This window comes from Rhinopithecus roxellana, chromosome 11, assembly GCF_007565055.1.
Source record: "Rhinopithecus roxellana isolate Shanxi Qingling chromosome 11, ASM756505v1, whole genome shotgun sequence".
Classification (NCBI taxonomy): Eukaryota; Metazoa; Chordata; class Mammalia; order Primates; family Cercopithecidae; genus Rhinopithecus; species Rhinopithecus roxellana.
The window spans coordinates 64383844-64403191 of record NC_044559.1 but is presented as its reverse complement, the minus strand read 5'-3'; the positions used below and the strand labels follow the sequence as shown (position 1 = coordinate 64403191).

General features: G+C 34.7%; 1 protein-coding gene across 4 annotated transcripts in view; it reads right to left on the bottom strand.

Annotated features, from left to right (window-relative positions):
* Positions 1-337: 337 nt before the first annotated feature.
* Positions 338-19348, bottom strand: part of KIF20B (kinesin family member 20B) — a 70983-nt gene continuing 51972 nt past the window's right edge. For 2 of the 4 annotated variants that reach the window (XM_030941347.1, XM_030941346.1), the window contains exons 26-33: positions 17881-18036; positions 13604-13780; positions 11900-12010; positions 9696-9893; positions 6870-6971; positions 6369-6519; positions 2454-2596; positions 353-1319 (exon numbers count right to left, since the gene is read on the bottom strand). In XM_030941347.1, coding sequence (XP_030797207.1) covers positions 1242-1319; positions 2454-2596; positions 6369-6519; positions 6870-6971; positions 9696-9893; positions 11900-12010; positions 13604-13780; positions 17881-18036 — 1116 coding nt within the window. In that variant the 3' untranslated portion in view covers positions 353-1241. Of the gene's footprint in view, positions 1320-2453; positions 2597-6368; positions 6520-6869; positions 6972-9695; positions 9894-11899; positions 12011-13603; positions 13781-17880; positions 18037-19348 lie in introns of all 4 variants that reach the window. The other 2 variants (XM_010380452.2, XM_030941348.1) reach the window with 2 other exon arrangements.

Below are 19348 nucleotides of genomic sequence, written 5' to 3'. Positions count from 1 at the left end.
CTGTTGGTAGGAATGTAAATTAGTAAAACCACTATGAAAAACAGTTTGGAGCTTCCTCAAAAAACTAAAAATTGAGCTACCATATGGTCCAGCAATCCCACTGCTGGGTATGTACCCAAAAGAAAGGAAACAGAAGAGATATCTGCACTCCTATGTTTGTTACAGCACTGTTTACCATAGCTAAGACTTGGAAGCAACCTAAGTGTCTATCAACAGATGACTGGATAAAAAAATGTGGGACACAAACATTCAGCCATAAAAAAAGAATGAAATCCTGTCATTTGCAATAACATGGATGGAACTGGAGCTTATTATGTTAATAAGCCAGGCACAGAAAGACAAAGACTGCATGTTCTCATTTATTTATGGGATCTAAAAATAAAATCAATTGACCTTATGGACATACAGAGTAGAAGAATGGTTACCAGTGTCTGGTAAGGGTACTGAGGGTTGCAGGGGAAGGTGGGGATGGTTAATGTGTACAAAAACAAATGAAATAAAAAGAATGAGTATGATCTCCTATTTGACAGCACAATAGGGTGACTATAATCAATAATAACTTACTTGTATATTTTTAAATGATTTAAAGAATGTAATTAGATTATTTGTAATTTGAAGGAAAAATGCTTGAGGGGATGGATACCTCATTCTCCATGATGTATGTATGTCACATTCCATGCCTGTGTCAAAGCATCTCATGAACCCCGTAAATATATACATGTACTATGTACCCACAAAATTTTTACAAAAGAAGTGAGACATTCTAATTAAAGACTTGAGATCTTTTCTAAGTAATGTATATACGTGTTTTGTGATTTGTACACACTTACTCTCCAAATCCTAGCTATAATCTAAACAGGTATGTAAAACCAGTTGTATAACAGATAAAGTAAAAAACAATTCATAAGACATTGTTAAATATAAGTAAACCAAATATCTGACCTATTACATCCTGTATAGCAAAATACAGGAGACTAACAGCCTCTTTCCTAGGCTCTTCACTGATACAATGCCTGAGATAACAGGGAAATACAGTTTGAAAGAAGCTATTACAAAAAAGTCTTATAAAAATACACAAATTTTGACTTATTTATTGAATTAAAATTATACTATGTATAAAACAGCAAATCTATATGCAGAGTGATTTAATGCATAATATATACAATTATCTTTACAAAGTCAGGATGCAAGTTCCAATGATTATGACTATAAAATTCATATTAAACATTTCCATAAGTGATTTATTTGGCTGTTTTTGTTCGCAGTCGTCGTTTGATAATCTGGTGATCACTCTCCTTCATTTTCTGGTCCATTAAAATCTGAAATTAAAAATTCCATAGTTTTTCAAAGCTTGTAAGTGAAAATAAAAATCAAAGCTCATTTATAATGAATAAGACATGTTCATGTGCTTAATAACAGAAACGAATGATACATTGAAGAACTTTTTTACTTAGACTACAGATATACCATCTTCTATAAAAATTTCTTTAAAAAATAGACTTTGTAAAAGATTCAACACTATCAAATTCTAGAAGTAAAATAACCTAGACTCTATTGAATTCAAGGCAGATATAGCTTAAAATAATTACTAAAATATTTGGAGACAAGTGCCTCAAATAGTTTTTAAGAAATCATCTTTCATGGCAACAAATGTATAACTTAGAAAGTAGAAAGCACATTACATAGTAACTAAGAAAACAATTTTCAGCCAAGGGAAGAAATTATGTACTAATCAAACAGAAGCTCAAAAATGACTGACAGAATGATACTTACAACACCATGCCCTACTTTACCCTAACTCTTTACATCTTGCATTCAAACAATCTCATATCTGAAAGCTGTTGTTGCAAAAAAGGTTTCTCCTGATTTTTCTTGGCCACTTCCTTTTAATTTTTTTTTATTTCTTTTAATTGCTTTTTTACCTTCACTTGCATCCACTAAGCAAATGCAAGCATGACAGAAAATTTGAGCTTTCCCTGTGGCAGGACATACTGTTCTGAATCAGAAGAATGAGTCATACAGTCAGGATGATAGCTACAGTCTCTTCCTAATAGATCCTCAAAGGCTTAGGGGAAAGGTGGGAGGAAATGGCTGAATGTCAATTTTATATTTTTACCAGGAACACTTGGACCCAGATTTGCACAACTCTTGTGATTTAAAAAAGAAAAAGAAAAAGAAAAAAAGATTTTGGAGGCAAATAAGTTAAATGATGACAATTCTATTATTGGAAATAAATTCCTCTGATGCATTTTCAAATGCAAATACATGACACTTGTATACATTAACACAGTATTTATATTTAATTAGTATAAACTTAACACATGTGAGACTAAAAGCATGACCTTTAAAGCATGTGTTTTCAGAAATCTAAAGAACTGAAATTCAAACCACTATAAAAAATTAAAAAGAACATGAACAGTTTTACATTTATGAAAACGAAAATGCTAGCTTACCACTTGGCCTGATATATCAATAGGAGATGAAATTTCAGTTGTGTATAATTTCCGTTTGACTCGTTTTGGTTGAGACACATTTTCTTTACTTGCTTCTACATTTGAGAGCTTTGAAGAGCTCATTGTTTCAATTATCTTCTTTGCTATAAAATAAAAATGTCAATTAGTTCCTGAAATAATTTTCTAACTGCAAAGGTGGTTTGAAATCCTTAATAAAGATGGTTTGAAATCCTTAACAAAGAATGAACATACACAAACTAAAAACACTGCAATACATATATGGTGAAAGGGCATGAATAGACAAATCACAAAGAAAAAAAGTAAATGTCAAAAAAACATGAAATAATGATCAACAGCAAAAAAGAAAGCAAATAAAGTATCATTTGATTAATGTTCGATGTAGTAAAAAATCTCAGGCATCTTTAATGACTTGGAAAATGTTTATGCTATGTTAAGCAAAAAAGCAGGATATACACATACTGGATCATGCAGTATTAAAAATAAGGTGGCAGATGATCTACTTCAATGCTCATGCATAAAGTTATGCACAATGAGTACTGCGTGAAAAGACTTCGTAAACCCTTTACTTGGAGTCCACATGCAAGCGGACAGAAACCAAAGTGTTAACAGCTGATTGCTTTTAGGAAGTAGAATAGGAATTTAAAAATTCCTTAATATGTATGTACATTGCTTTTTATTATTTTAATAGAAAATATATTTCCATCTGGGAAAATTCCTGGATAGAAATTCACACACATGTGGTATCAAATATATATTTTTTTAAATAGAAAAAACATTTAAGGAAATAGACTAAACTGAGAGATTACTTGTTATTGGGCTTGAGAGAGCTGAGTCCAGGGATCAGAGGAACCAATTAAGACAACAAACCAAAATGAAATTAACAACCCAGCTTTTTAACCACTTATTTCAACAGTATATGCAAGAGGCTAAACCTGAGAAAGCACCAGCTCCTACCCACCCTCTTCTATAGTCCCCCACAGAATAATACAGATCAGCATAGAAGTGGTGATCATTTTACCACCCAGGCAGCCCCAAACAAAAGGCTCCTGCAGTTTTATAGACTTCAGGGCTGGAGGTTGGAGGGAGCTATACGTGAAAAAGTACCGAGTTACAGTAGAGAAAAGTGTCTTCAAGGTTCCCCCTCCCATTCCCCTCCACAAGAAGGCCTCTACCAAAGGCCTCAATAAAGAGGCTCTGCATGGAGGCACTCAGGCTAAATATGCAAATATGAGTAAGAGCATGACTAGCTTCGGGGCGGGGGCTGGATCCTTGACTATAACTCCCTTAAGAGATTATAATGCACTGTCTGTGCATCAAGTCTGGTGTGGAAAGGGAGGCTTGTCAGGTAAGTCTTTGTAATTGCCTATGGTACAGCCTAAAAAAAACCAGAAATGTTTAAAACTCATATATATGTTGGCCTAGAGCCAAACTCATCACTACTATGTGCTAGCCACTGTACTAAGAGCTGACAGTATGAACTAGACATTTTGTCCTTGTGCAGATTATATTCTAGTGTAAAAGATATGAAAGCAAAGAATTATAGTTTAAAAAGTGCTAAGACAAAAAATAGGAATGAACAATAAAGATTAAGTGATGCTGGGGATGAGGTGTAGTGAAAGGCTGATGAAGGAAGGTGTCTCCCTAATAAAGTTGCATCAGCTAAGAGGGCTCAAGTGTAAGAGGGCAGCTATGAGAAAAGCCAGAGTGTGTTCCAGATAAAAGAAAGCACTGGAAAAAGAGAAAGAAATCAATGATATGAAGGTAAGAAAGAAGCTGGCAAATTATAGGAACTGTCAGAAGCTAGCAGGATTGAACCTGGCTAGTTATCAAACCGTAGAATAAGAGATAGACTGGAGAGAGTCAGAAATCGGGTCATTCAGAAGAATGAGAAATCATTGAAGGATCAGAGGAGTAACATAATTCAATCTGCACTTTGAAGAGAACATTCTGTCATGTATGAATGGATGGGAGATGACAAGAGGGGCAAGCTGGGAGACCAGTGATACTAAGTGATGGATTAACAGTGGTTACAAGGAGCAGCAGAATTTTAAGAACTAATCTCCATTTTTTCTTTTCTCCCTATATTTCCAAGTGACCCCAAACAACAAATATGTATTACAGTTACAGTCCAAAATATGGATATCTTATATTTCTAGAAATAAGTAAAAACAAAAAGAAAAACGGGGAAAAAAAAAAGTATGTCAAGTGCATTGGTAGGGAAGCTGTTAAGGAACCAAGTCAATGAAGTAAGAGAATTGTTACCCTTACCTGATTATGTACTTATTATAGCTACCTGCCTCTCCTTGAAAATACATTGCTTTTTAATATAAAAGTAGTAATCAATAAGCCTAAAGGACTCTAAAGAAAAGACGTCCCTCCTCTCCAAATTTAGACATTTAACAGTTTGTTGTTTGTCCCTCCAGATATTTTATCTGTTTATACAAACACATTTTTTAAATGTATGTATTTTTTAAATGTATGTAAATATACAAATGGGTCTGAAAGGTCAGAAGTTCCCAAACTGTGTACTAAGGCATGCTGCAGCAAACCTATAGAAGCACCTCAGGATATTTTCAATCTTCAGGGAAAACAATGATGCTCAATAGCCCAAGGTAGTTCAGTTTCAAAATGATACTGAATTACATTTCTTTTGATTATGACATTATCTTTGCAATCTGAATTTTCAGAAGCTGAATTTTCAGTGGTTGTTTGGTCTTAAGTTCTAATGCATGAGACTGCTAGTGGTTCTTTGGGTGCAGAGGCAAAATGGAAATTAATTACTGAGACATTAAGGGCACTGTGAACCAACAAAGTTTGGAAACGTCTGTGGTAAGTTTTCACAAAAAGTATTCTCACACAACCTATTTGGTTCAATTTAACTGCCCCCTGCTTCTAGTTCCTTTACCTCCCTATACTCCTCACTCTGGTCTCTAATTCATCCTATTGCTGTCACTCAGGTAACCTCACAAAAACCCACTCCTCCATCTCACCCCTAAGATAGTCCTTCCACATTCTACATGCCAGATGCATACTGCTGCCTATAATTGCATTAACATTTCCTACATTTTTCTGATACTCCACCTGTGTTAAAACTATTCCTTCTGCATATGTGCACACACACACGTGTATGTATCTTTATACACAGGTATCAATATGTCCACATTATATTATCAAGAAAAAAAGCACTAAGCGTACTGTTTTGCAGCTAAACTCAATAGGTATTTATGAAAATATGTGTTTTTGACATATTATACATAAATAGTGTTTACATATGCATAGAAAAAAACACTAGAAGGATATATACCATAATACTAATACTGGCAAACTTGTCCAACCCACCATATTTTGTTGTTTTTGTTCTATTTTGTTTTGTTTTAGGCTTTTAGCAGCCTGAAGCCATGGTTTTTAGTTTCTGCCTCTAGTGATAAGCAGAAAACAGGGATGAGGAAGGGGATTTCCTGGCCCAATCAAAAACAGAAACTAAGAACCCATGACTGTATTCTCACCTTTGGACACCCTAGAGAGTGTAATCCTGCCCACATTTCAATACACAGGGTAAATCCCATCTCTCCCATAAAAATCTTCCCAAAGCCCCCCAGTCAGAGTAGCTCTTTTCCCTCCAATACTATCATACCTTTGTTTGTACCCCTATTACTATATTAAGTAGCATGCTCTGGATCAGTTACTTAAATATTGCCTTTCTCCTCTACTACATAGTGAACACCTAGATCTATCATCCTTTTACATGTTTCTTCCCACACTACCTAGTACAGGACAATGCCTATTTGAAGTATAATATTCACTGAACAGTTGTTGAGTTTATATATCAATTAGGTATTAAAATGTACCCTACATCTAACAAAAAAAAGGTCATTACATTAATTTTCTGCAAACCTTTTGACTGAAGAATTGAGGGAGAATGTTGTAAGAAGTCTCCAAACTTCTGTAGTGTTCCTTCTTTTTTCTTAGTGGCCAGGTTTACACCAATTATGGATGCCTGACTCCGTAAAGAATATGTTTTCTTAGATGATGGATGTGTGGGAACCTAATAAACAAACATTTTTTGTTATTGTTGATGAGAAGTGTTAGAAGGAAATAGTTATAGCCATAGCTGAACTAAAGAGGCCAGAGACAGGTTATGAATTCTCAGGTAGGAAACTTGAGATTTAGTATATAAGGATAGGGATAAAAGGGTCAGACAACGGCAAAAAGAGTTTTTCAGGCAGACTGTTAAAGTCAGAAGTAAACACATAAAGTAGCTGCTACTGGCCAAATGCTAAAGGTTATATCTCAACTGAATTAGACGTATAGGAAAGAGAAGATAAATGAGTTATAATGGAACACAATTGGATTTCTGGATAATTGCTATAATTTTGGACAAATTAAAAGACACACCTTTTGTTCCTTTTTGACAGAAGAATTTCTATCATCTGAAACAGGAAATTTCAAATTAGTTCTGGGTGTAGCATTCTTCTTATTTTCACATTTCACCAAGTCCTAAAAATAATGAATTTTAGCACCGGTTAATTTCTTGATAATATTTTCTTTCTTTAGATTCAAAAAAGAAAATATGTAAAAAGCTATATTATCACTTAAAACAGTGACTCTTAACCGAGGGCAATTTTGAATTCAGAGGACAATGGCAATGTCTGAAGTTATTTTTGGTTGTCTTTGCCAGGCAGAAGGGGACATTATTGGCCACGAGTGGGCAGAAGCCAGGAATGCTGTTAAATATCCCTATAATGCATGGGATAGCCCTTAAAACAAAGAGGTATACAGCCCAAAATGTCAACTGTGCTGGAGTTGAGAAACCCTGATTGAAGGTGTGAATTTTTCACATATATCACAAGTAATGAAATTACATAAGCTAAATGAAAAACATGAAAGGAATAATATCTTTTATTTGAAATTGAGGTTTAAAATACAGCATAGCAATATACCTACCTATTGCCTAACTCCCAAATAATATAAGCATCTATGTCTAAGTTCTCTCATTGACATCTGACAATATCAAAAATAAAATAAAAACAAAACTTCATATAACCACACGTAAAATGTGAAAACTTTTAAAATATTATCTTTCTTCTCTACAACATGGGTATAGCATCTTACTCTTCTTTTCCCCAAATAACCTCACATAGGACAAAGCCTTTACAGATATACTCACTGACTTGAACTGCTGCAAATTCTAGTTGAACCAATGAACTGCTGCAAATTCTAGTTGAACCAAAGACAAAAGGGGATAAAGGGGGCAAGAAGAGAAGCAGAGAAAAGATCATGACTGAACCTCAGAATTCGAGTTACAAAGCAGAAGTTACAAGGGTCATAAGAAGCAGATGCCACGACAGGGAAAAGACAGATGGTAATCACGGGATGCAAGTGAAAAGAGGCCATGAGGCTACCTCCACACATAGAGGTCAGTAAGGAGCTCTTTGGAGTCTTCACTGGATTAGAATATAGCCTGTCCAGGGGCGGGGGGCTAGGAGAGGGATAGCATTAGGAGAAACACCTAGTGTAGGTGACAGGTTGATGGGTGCAGCAAACCACCATAGCATGTGTATACCTATGTAACAAAACTTTTCATTCTGCACACATACCACAGAACTTAATAATAATAATAATAATAATAGTATGTGGAAGAAAAAAAGAAAATAGCATTGCATAAATGATTTTCATGGGGGCCCATATACTTAGTTTATTACAGCAGTGAGGATGTAGCAAAATCAATTAAAAAATTTAAAGTTTCTACATGATGTATTTACAACAATCTGTAAATCTTTTCTGAAACAGACATGAAGGATATATGCCAATAGTAAAATTAATAAAATATTTATATTTTAACATTCTTGAGAACTACACTCGGTGTTTCCTTCTTCGTTGAAAAAAAATGGATCAAGAAAAAGCCAACTAGATGATGAAACTCAGTGTTTTAATGGTATTTTTAAAAATTAAATATATGAAACAAAAGTTAACTAGTAAGACTCCACAAAACAATCTCTCAAGGTGTTACATGTGTAGCAGAAAAACTGTGCTAAACAATATTCACTCAGCAAAAATATTACCAGCCAGCCAGCCTCAGGAGTACGGTTAATACTATTTCTGCTCTTCCACCAGCTTGAAAATATACTCTTTAAAGAAGTAAAAGAAAGTTGAAGAAAAAATATTTTGCTAGAGAGTTTGCAATTAGTTTTAAGCTTAAAACAAGTTACTTTAAAAATAAATATTACTATTTATTATGTATCTGCCACTTGCAGAGCAAAAGCTAATAAGCATTTTAAACACATTAATCCAGTGTTTCGAAAAGGAGAAAACAGGATCAGAAACCTTATCTGACTTGCCAAATCTCCACAACTAGGACACGGTAAGTTTGGCAACCCTTCAACCAAGAAACTGCAGCTTAAGAGGTTAATAGCTTTTAGCCTACCACTACATAGAGGCCCAAATTTTAACATTGGCTGATGAAAAAAGGATTTCTCTTTTAAAACTTGCTATGACCATAGAGACTAAAGATTTTAGTTAAATGACAAAGATTATACTCAAGCAAGTTAGCCATTTCAGTTTCTCTGATTTCTAAATAACCCCCTTTTCTTTTCCATTACAGGGAAAGTGACTAAGTATGAACAGGACTGGTATACTGAAATGGCTCTCCAGTAAAATCTACCATCATTTGATGTATTATAGTTCAACTGAAGCAAGGGATAAGCTATATCTTTTAATATACATAGCTTTTTATCTGAAGACCATTAAACCACAGTAATATTCTTTATTTTTCTGAGACAGAGTCTTGCTCTGTCACCCAGGCTGGAGTGCAGTGGTGCCATCTCACCTCATTGCAACCTCCACTTCCTGGGTTCAAGTTGTTCTCCTGCCTCAGCCTCCTGAGTAGCTGAGATTACAGGTGTGTACCACCACTCCTGCCTAATTTTTGTATTTTTAGTAGAGATGGGGTTTCACCATGTTGATCAGGCTGGTCTTGAATTCGTGACCTCAAGTGATCCGCCAGCCCCAGCCTCCCAAAGTGCTGGGATTACAGGCATGAGTCACCATGCCTGGCTCATAGTGATACCCTTAAAGGGTATAAAATATAGCATAAATTGTGATTTTGGTCTCTAACAGCAGTGCCTATGAACAGGAGGGCAATATAGCAGAGTTTAACTCTATACTGTAACAGCTTTATAATAAGATTTGTTTGTTAAATATACTCATCAGTTAAGTATTTACCTCCTCCATTTCATTACTCTTCCTCTTCCGAGCCTTGGGAATCTTAACTGTCACTGGTGTGGTACAACCAGGGTGTTTCACTGCCATTTTGTTTGGCTGTAAAGGTGTAAACTGAATCTCTAATTCAGGTTTTGGAAATCGAGTGCTTTGATCATTTTCTGTTGACACTTCACAAGAGTCAAGGACTACAGATCCATCCTACAACAGGATTTAAAAGGAAAAATTTTATTTGTAGAGTATACATTTATAAACCACAAAGAATTAGTTCTCTCAAATGCCTATTCAAGACAATGCATCAAGAAAGACAAAAAGTGTGCTAGGTCACAGCAAGACAGAAAGATTGAGTAATCATCTACCTTCTTCAGGCTCACACATGGTATGTTAAAATTAGGGGCAACTTAAGAGATCGGTATTTCCCAAACTTGTATGATCATAAGAATTACTTACAGAATTCGTTTATAAGACTCCTGGACCCTACCACAAACCCAGTAAATCAGAAATAGCCAAGGGAGGAGGCTGGGATTTTTGACAAACAGCCTGGTTATATTAAAGTAGGCTGCAAATACTTTGCTACTCTTCCCATTGAGAGACGGAGTCTCTCATTCCCCTCTATTTGAATTTGGGCCTTATAGCCAATAGGATGTGGTAGAAATAACATTATGGTCATCTAAGGCTCAAACATAAGAAGCATTACAACTTCTGTCCTGTCCTCTTAGAACACTTTCAGGACACTCTCCCTCAAAATGCCCCATCTGAGACCAGTTGCCATGCCATGAGAAGTCCAATCCACAGGGAGAGGCCACAAATTAAGTCCAGGGGAAGTCCCAGAATCAACTACCAGTTAAGTGAATTAATCATTTTGGACTTTCAGCCTGGTTAAGCATATCGATTACATGAAGGCAAGAACAATACAAAATAGCCTAACAATATGATTCCCCAAACTGTGGAATATACAATAACTGCTGGAATTAGAAAATTGGAACCAGGAAATTAGGACAACATACATACATTTATGGAGAAAGAAATGTTCCTTTATATGTGTTTGTACATGTAATCAAGAATTAAGCCTTGTTTATGGATCAATTTCAAACTTTTCTCTGAAATTTATGATTTGTATTAGTCCCCAAGGTCAGTGCTAATTATTTGAAACTACTAATAACTGTCGAGGAAAAACCAAGACAAAATGAATGGCTCATGTTATTTTCCCAGATTAAAATGTCCTTCTTAGTTGGCCATGGTGGCACATGCCTGTAGTCCCAGCTACTCAGGAGGCTGAGGCAGGAGGACTGTTTAAGCCCGGGAGTTCAAGTCCAGCTGCCAGAGAAACACAGTGAAACCCCATTTCTTTTCTTTTTTTTTTTTTTAAGACTTTTTCTTCCCATTGTCTGCTTAATAAGCTTCTATTCATAAGATACAATATGGCATCACCTTCTTTAATCCACTTCCACAACCACTCAGGCAAAATTCATTTCATCTTCCTCAGTGTTACTTATAGTACTCATTTTATATTCTACTATAACACTTTGCCCATAAGTAAAATCAAACAAGTCAGTCACTTATGTATCTACCTTACACTCCTTGAGGATGACAATCATGTCTTATTGATGTTTGTATCCTCAGTGCTTAAAAAGGTTCCCAACTCTGAATGCTCCCAATAAATGTGTTTTAAAAAGAAATTTAAAAAGTAATTTTATCTTCAAAAATTTTAAAGTAACATAGAATTTTTATCTATTTCATATCCAACCTCAGAATCTCTATATTATCCAAAGTTATTCACAGAACCCTAAGCCCAAAACAATTAAGGAAACTCATGAGTTGTTACTGAAGACTGGTGACAAAGCTATTAAACGGATACAATTCCAAAAAATACTATTTAACACAATGCTTATTAAAGCAACCTTTTATGACAGCAAATTATCCCTATTTTCTCTTTCGTAGGATTTCCTATTTCCAACCATCAAGTTTGTTTATATTAACAGATCTACTGCTTTTAAGATGAGATTAACATCATTTGGGGTTATGATCTCCCAAAAGAATTTCACCTCTCCTCAAAAGCCTCTAGTTTCTTTCACACAACCCAGAGCGCATAAAGCTAATTGTGCAGTAAAGTATCTTCAGCAACTGATTATATTACACTTGCAAGTGCTATTTAGTAATAGTGGATAAAGAGAATCAATAAGTGGACTGTGTTGCCAAATACCCACCTCTACTTTATTTCTGGAAATTTCAGAACTTGTCGATTGAGGTTCAGTTTGAAGTTTGTCAGGATCTGCTGAACTAATACGTCTGGGCTTGATATCCATGATTTGTGTTTCCTAAAGTAAGGCAATATTAAAGCAACAGGGCAATGTAACCTGAAAATATACTGAAAACACTTCACATAAAGAATATAAAATCAAGATTTGTGTGAAACTAAACAGTGGAAATAAGTAAAGACATCTTTAATGACCATCTAGCCTTCCTACTTCTCTTTCATCCTCAGAGACTCAGGAAAGGCTGGGTCACTTTCCAGTTTATTGACTCTGATCTAAGGAGAAATCTGAAAGACTGCTTGCAACTTCCAAGTGTTCTGCACACATTCTCTTGCTTTACTTTCATTGTAACTCTGCAGGTAGGTCTGGCAAGAATCATTATTGCTACTTTCCAGATGAGGAAATAGAGAACCACACACGTTAAATGGCATGGTCAAGGTGTGTACTGAGTAAGAATTGCTCAGTATCCCAACAGTTGCTTTTGATAACACAATTTTGAAAAACTAGAGGCTTCCCAGGAATGCAACTATAGCATTAGAGTATAAAAGACCATAAGGAAAGCTAAACCTTTTCTTGCAGCACATTCTTCATCCCATTTTCTCAGTCATAAAGTTCTATTTCTAAACTCTACTTAGGTAATTTATAAAGAAATATCAGATTACATTTTAAAATTTAATAAACTGTACACAGACCTCCTTATCACAGCCATCAAAATCAAGTCAAGTAAACCTCTTATGTCACCTCCCCATTACTGCCAAATAAGAAAGACTCTACTGAATTCATAAAAGGGAAAGTAGCATGTATTGATTTCTACTGGAGTAAGAACTGTGCTACTTGTTTTACAATCTTCATTAATTTCACAACTCTGTTAGGAAAACACTATTATCTGTTTTAGATAAAGATCAGAAATTATAAGTAATTTTTCTCAAACGTCCCAAAACCACAGCGACAGGAGTTGATACCTAGTTTTTCTGAATTTCTAGTCTATATTATTAAACAACACAATACTACCTCTTTTTAAAGCAAGTAATCTCTCTTACATAGTCTTTTGATGTGACACACACATACATATTTTTCCTATTGTCTGAAGGCTTTAGAGCAGCATATTTTTAAGTACAGATTATTTACTCCAGAAAGACTAGCTTCAGATATACCCAGATTCTATTTACTATTTACTATCTCTAAAAGGCAATTCTCTCCTCTTTCAGGATTTCCAGTTCCAAGGTAATATAAAAGTAACAGCTGAATGACTCATGTCTCTCTACCCTTAGGCTTACTTTCAAAATAATTTGTACTTTTATAAAATAAAGTTAAGGATGGGTCCAAGTATTCAAATCACCAAGAGTTCATGTTGAATCACATATCCATATTTTAAAGGTAGATTAGGGACTAAACCCATAAATTGTTCATTTTCTAATTACTCTACCTGAGAGATATAACCAAAATATTGGAGAAAATGCTACATCTCAGTCATTGACTGACAAATCAATCTCAATGATAAATTTCAAAACTCACAATCATGAAAAATCTCCACATTTTAAATACTCTGATTCCTTTTTGGTCTATTAAGACTTACACTTTTTTATCCTTTAAGAGTTAGTCAATTAAGTAATTACTATGTTCAATTAAAAAGGCATAGCAAAAAAGACTACTGACTATTTTAGAAGTCTCTGATATCATCCTTTTTAGTTGTTCAATTTCATTATCTTTCTGTACATTACTGGATATCAGGGCTTTTAGCTGTATTTCTAAAGCTGCAACCAGTTGATCTCGTTCTTCTCGCCACTTTTGAAGGTCACTATCTTTCTCTGTCAGCTGGGCTGTCAGTATTTCCTAATCAAGAAATAAAGAAAATATTAAAATCAACCTTGATATATTATGAATCTAAGAATGTTTAGAAATTATTACATGTAACACCATAAATATAGCTGCAAACAAGATTACATAACAAATTAGTCTAGATAAAATATTTAATTATAAAACAAAATACATATCATTTTATAAATGTCCATGTTATTTTTATCCATATTCCATCTCATTCCAAAAATCAGTTTACTGGTAACTTCTTTCAATACAATTATAGGTATAGCTTTCAAACTAGTATCAACATTTCTGCCAATATTTGGAAAATTAGTGGGTAAAATTACAGTAATAGCAACAAACAATAGAAAAATGAAAATAGAAAACAAGACCATTTACAATTGGTTCAAAAATCATGAAATACCGATAAAGAAAATGTGTAAAACCTAAATATGAAAAACCATAAAATATTGCTGAAAGAGATTAAAGAACACCTAAATAAATGGAGAGATTGGTCTGTGTTCAAGGATCAAAATACTCAATATTGCTAAGATGTCTCCTCCAAATAGATCTATAGAGTTAATGCACTTTTAATCAAAATTCTGGTATGTGTGAATGTGTGTGGAAATGGAAAAGGTGACTCTTAAAAATTATATGGAAATGCAAATCATCTAGAATACTCAAAATTATTTTGAAAATGAAGAACAAAACGAGAGCAATTATCTATAATTTCAAGTTGGCACATTAATCAAGTCAGTGTGTAAAGACAGATAGAGAAATCAATGGGACAGAAGAGACAATCTACAAATGTACGGTCAACTGACCTAAAAAAGTGGCAAAAACTTCAATGAAAGGAAGGACAATCTTCCCAATAAACGGTGCTGGAACAACTGAATAGCCAAATGAAAAAAAAAAAAAAAAAAAAACCCAACCCTAATCTTACATTACATACAAAATTAACCCGTGGGCAATTGATTTATGACAAAAGTGGCAGAACAGTGAGAAAGAAACAGTCTTTTCAATAAATATTTCCACATCAATTGGTGGTAATTCACATTAAAACAAACATCAAGAGCTTTGACCACTATCTCACACCAGCATAAAAATCAATTCTAATATCTAAATATGAAAGATAAAACTTCAAAGCTTTCAGGAAATAATATAACACACCATCTTCAAGTCCTTGGGCTTCATAAAGAAAAATGTTAGGACAATTACCTACAGTACTATAAAATTATCTACAATAATTGTAATATCTACAATATCTACAATAATAATTTATGAGAACTCCTACTCACAAAAAGGCAGTAAGAAAGAAAAAGCAAACTAGAGATAGAAAGAAGGTACTTGCAATACATTACAAAAAGGGCTTCTATCCTGAAAACTATAAAGAATTCCTACAAATAAGAAGAAGCTAGACAATCCAACAGAGAAACAGGTAAGGGAACTTGTATAAACACAGCCAATAAACAAATGAAACAATCTTCAACTTCATTGGTAATTAGGGAAAAGCAAATTAAAACCATTTTAAAAACTGACAATATACCTTGCTGGGACTATATAGCTACTGCAACAGTAGTTGAGGTATAAATGGGTACAACTGCTTTGAAAATCAGTGCAGCATTCTACTAGAATTTCACATACATATACCCCATCATCTAGCAATTGTCTTGTATATATATATACAACAGAGATACATGTAAATATGCACCAAAATAAATGTATAAAAATGTTTATAGGAAAATTTACTCATAACAGCCAAAACCAGAAAACAATCCAAATATCTTCAACATTAAAATGAATTAGCAGTGGTTTATTCATACACTTAAATATTCTGCAATGAAAGTGGACTAACTCCAGATACATGCATGGAATCATGGATGGATGATTCTCACAAACATAAAATAGTGAATGAAAAGAAGTCAGGCACAATCAAATGTATTCATATATTTCAATTTACATAAAACCCAAAAACAGACAAAACTGAAGTGTAACACTGAAGAACAGATTAGTTATTACCACTGGAAAAGAGGCAGATGAAGGAGCTTCTGGGGTGGAGCAGTGTTCTACTTCTTGAAATAGGTATTAGTTAAGTGGGTACTGGCTTTACAATAACTCATTGAACTATGTTCTATTTGCTTTCCATGTTACTTTTACATCAAAAATTAACATTACATCAAAAACGTGTTTCCTAAATATGGCAGACACATAAACAACCTAAGTATGATTATAAAGAAACATATGAAAGAAAAGAGTAAACTAGTTTTCCCTAGCCTTAAAAATTCAAAGTGAGATTATTTGCTGGCATTGCTACCAGAGAAACCACTGGTTTGGAACTGGAACAACTATGACAGCCTTCTGTTTTGATTTTACTTATTGCCTCTTACTACTGGGTCAGGAAGGTTCGGTGATAGGTATACAGGAATTCTATGTGCTACTTCTGTAATTTTTCTGTAAAGAAAATGATTTCAAAATAAAAAAGTAAACTTTTTTATGGGAGCAAATTTATGAGGACAGAGCATTCAATGGTAGACTCTCTAGCTTCAGAAAGGACACATACTTCAACCAAGGGCTTGATTTCTGGAGTACAATACATGTATGGTCTGGAGTTTAGCAAGTGTGCTGGAAAGTTTAGCTCACAACCATCTCATTTTAATAAAAACTGGCCAACTCTGTTCAATATTCAATGTTAAAAGCAGCTTTAAAGCTAGGGAGGAAAAAAAGTGGAAAAACCGTCCTTACCTTATTGAAAACTAACATTCCAGGCCAGGTATGATGCATAGTGGCTCACACCCATAATCCCAATACTTTGGGAAGGTGAGGCAGGAGGACTGCTTGAGACCAGGAGTTTGAGACCAGCCTGGGCAACACAGCAAGTCTCTGTCCCTACAAAAAATAAAAAATGTACCTAGGTGTGGTGGCATGTGCCTGTAGTCCCAGTTACTAGTCCCAGTTACTTGGGAGGCTAAGGTAGAAGATTGCTTTTGCCCTGAAGTTTGAGGCAGCAGTGAGCCATGACTGCACCACTGCATTCCAGCCTGGGTGATGAGCAAGACCTTGTCTCTTTAAAAGAAGAAAGAAAAGGGAAAGGGAAAGGGAAATGGGAAAGGGAAAGGGAAGGGGATGGGGATGGGGAAGGGAAAGGAGAAAGCAAGGGAAGGGAGAAGGAAAGGGAGAGGAAAAGGGAGAAGGAAAAAGAGAAGGATGAGGAGAAGGAAAGGATGAAGAAAAGGAAGAAGGAAAGGAAGAAGGAAAGAAAAAAGGAAAGGGGAGGGAGGGGAGAGGAAGGAAAGGAAGGAAGGGAAGGAGGGAGGAAGGGAGGGAGGGAGGGAGGGAGGGAGGAAGGAAGGAAGGAAGGAAGGAAGGAAGGAAGGAAGGAAGGAAGGAAGGAAGGAAGGAAGGAAGGAAGGAAGGAAGGAAGGAAGGAAAATCTTCCAGTTTTTATAGGAAAGTTTAACTGTCTTTAGTCAAATGCAGTCACAAAAAAAGGAAATGCCAACAGATGACAATATGATACTGCCAAGTTACTATTTTTACAGACACTAGTTTTTCATTTTAAAATATTTGTTGCTCAATAGCTTTCCTCGGATTAACAATAACGTTTAGCTTCTTTTTTCTGATTGCCAACATTGCATGTCAAACAGACTAAGTGCCAATTAGAAAAAAAGAACAGGCTAAGACAGAATCATTACAAGAGCTACAGCTGGTAAACTATAGGTTATTTTACAACTGAAGGTCATTTCTACTATATATACAGTCTTTTAGAAACTATTTAGGTGACTTTATGTGATAAAATGTACACAATATTACAATCTACAGTTCAAAATGCAAAAAGTTTTAAAATAGGGACTACTCCATAACGGTCAAAAGGAAGAGATTTTTAACTTCAGTATCTAGACAGTAAGAAGCAATAAGGTATTCTCTCAACATGCTAAATCAACTGAAACAAGTTAAAACAAGAACATTAGTGAATGTCAAGATAAACTGGAACAGAAAAGTTATCTTATAAATATGATAACCTGCCTTTAAAAAACCAAAAACAGAAAACCATGTAGAAACTGGTAATTCCAGAAATACATTTAACACACCAAGGAAAGCAAGTGAAATACATCAAAGATACAATTGTTACTAACCACTTCATTCTGTTGCTTTAAAAAACGCTCCCTGTCTTCAGCATATTTTTTCATCTCTTTATTCCGTATATTCTCTGCTTCTTTCGCTTGAGTGATAAGCATCATTTTTTCTTCTAACCATTTCTTTCTATCAGCATTATATTTCTGTTCAGACTCCTATATATATAAATGGTATAAGTTATTATCATATGCCTACAAAGTAGTCAATACATGCTTCTATGACATTTTCATACAATCCATTACTTTTCACCTCTATAAAAACTTTAAATGTTTTACTTTAAATAATGACAAGATCAAAGTTTCAGATTATTTAAAAATAATAATAGTAACTGGTTTGCTTTCCTAAACACATTTCCTTTACAAGTTTATTTTGGTATGAAGTCCATTTAAATACTTTTATCAGTGACCTTAAGAAAAAATAAACAATTCAAATTTCTGAAACAGTTAAACTGACTCAAATCTTCCTAAATGCCAAAGCAATAAAAAAGGCTTTGTTTATGGTGGTCATTTCTAACTGGATGGTTTTAAAAATAAAATATTCCTGGGCCTACGAGATGCCAAATAAAAAATAACTTGTGCAACAAGGTATTTATTAAAAGAACATCCAGAAGAGCTGGACAGAGAATACTGCTGATCAGTAATTTTCAAACTGGTACCACAGATTCTTTGGGTTCAGAGGCATTTAATATTATATATAAAAAACCCAAGTAGAACTTAATTTGAAATAAAAACAGTAATACCACTTAAAAAACTTCTAGGCTGGGTGCGGTGACTCATGCCCGTAATCCCAGCAGTTTGGGAGGTGGAGGTGGGCGGATCACGAGGTCAGGAGATCAAGACCATCACGGCCAACATGGTGAAACACCGTCTCTACTAAAATACAAAATAATTAGCCGGGCATGGTGGCAGGCGCCTGTAGTCCCAGCAACTCAGGAGGCTGAGGCAGGAGAATCGTTGGAACCCAGGAGGCAGAGGCTGCAGTGAGCCGAGATCGCCCACTGCACTCCAGCCTGGCGACAGAGCAAGATTCCATCTCAAAAAAAAAAAAAAAAAAGAGAAAGAAAATTTCTAAAATCACTGTATTACAAAGTATGGCAGTCCATTCCAGGATTACAAAGTTTATAATCTACACTAATGTGATTATATCATCTTAGAACAATGCAAAATACACAAATACTTTTGAATGCAAACATTCCCAATATGGTTGATACACTTTTTTCATAATATTTATTTTGTTCTAACTGCTTTTGGAATTTCACAACGAAAAGGGTAAATTTTAGAATATATAATATGTAACAAAAAAGTAGTTTTTTGTATTTGTTTTCAGCATATGATTAATGTACAGCCAGAATTTAAAAAAAAATTAGATGCAGCCAATCTCCCAAAACCATTATTAATGTTTCCTTCAATCCCACAGCTTCTGTTATGAATGCCACTTCTCATAAAATGTACAAAATACAACAGTATT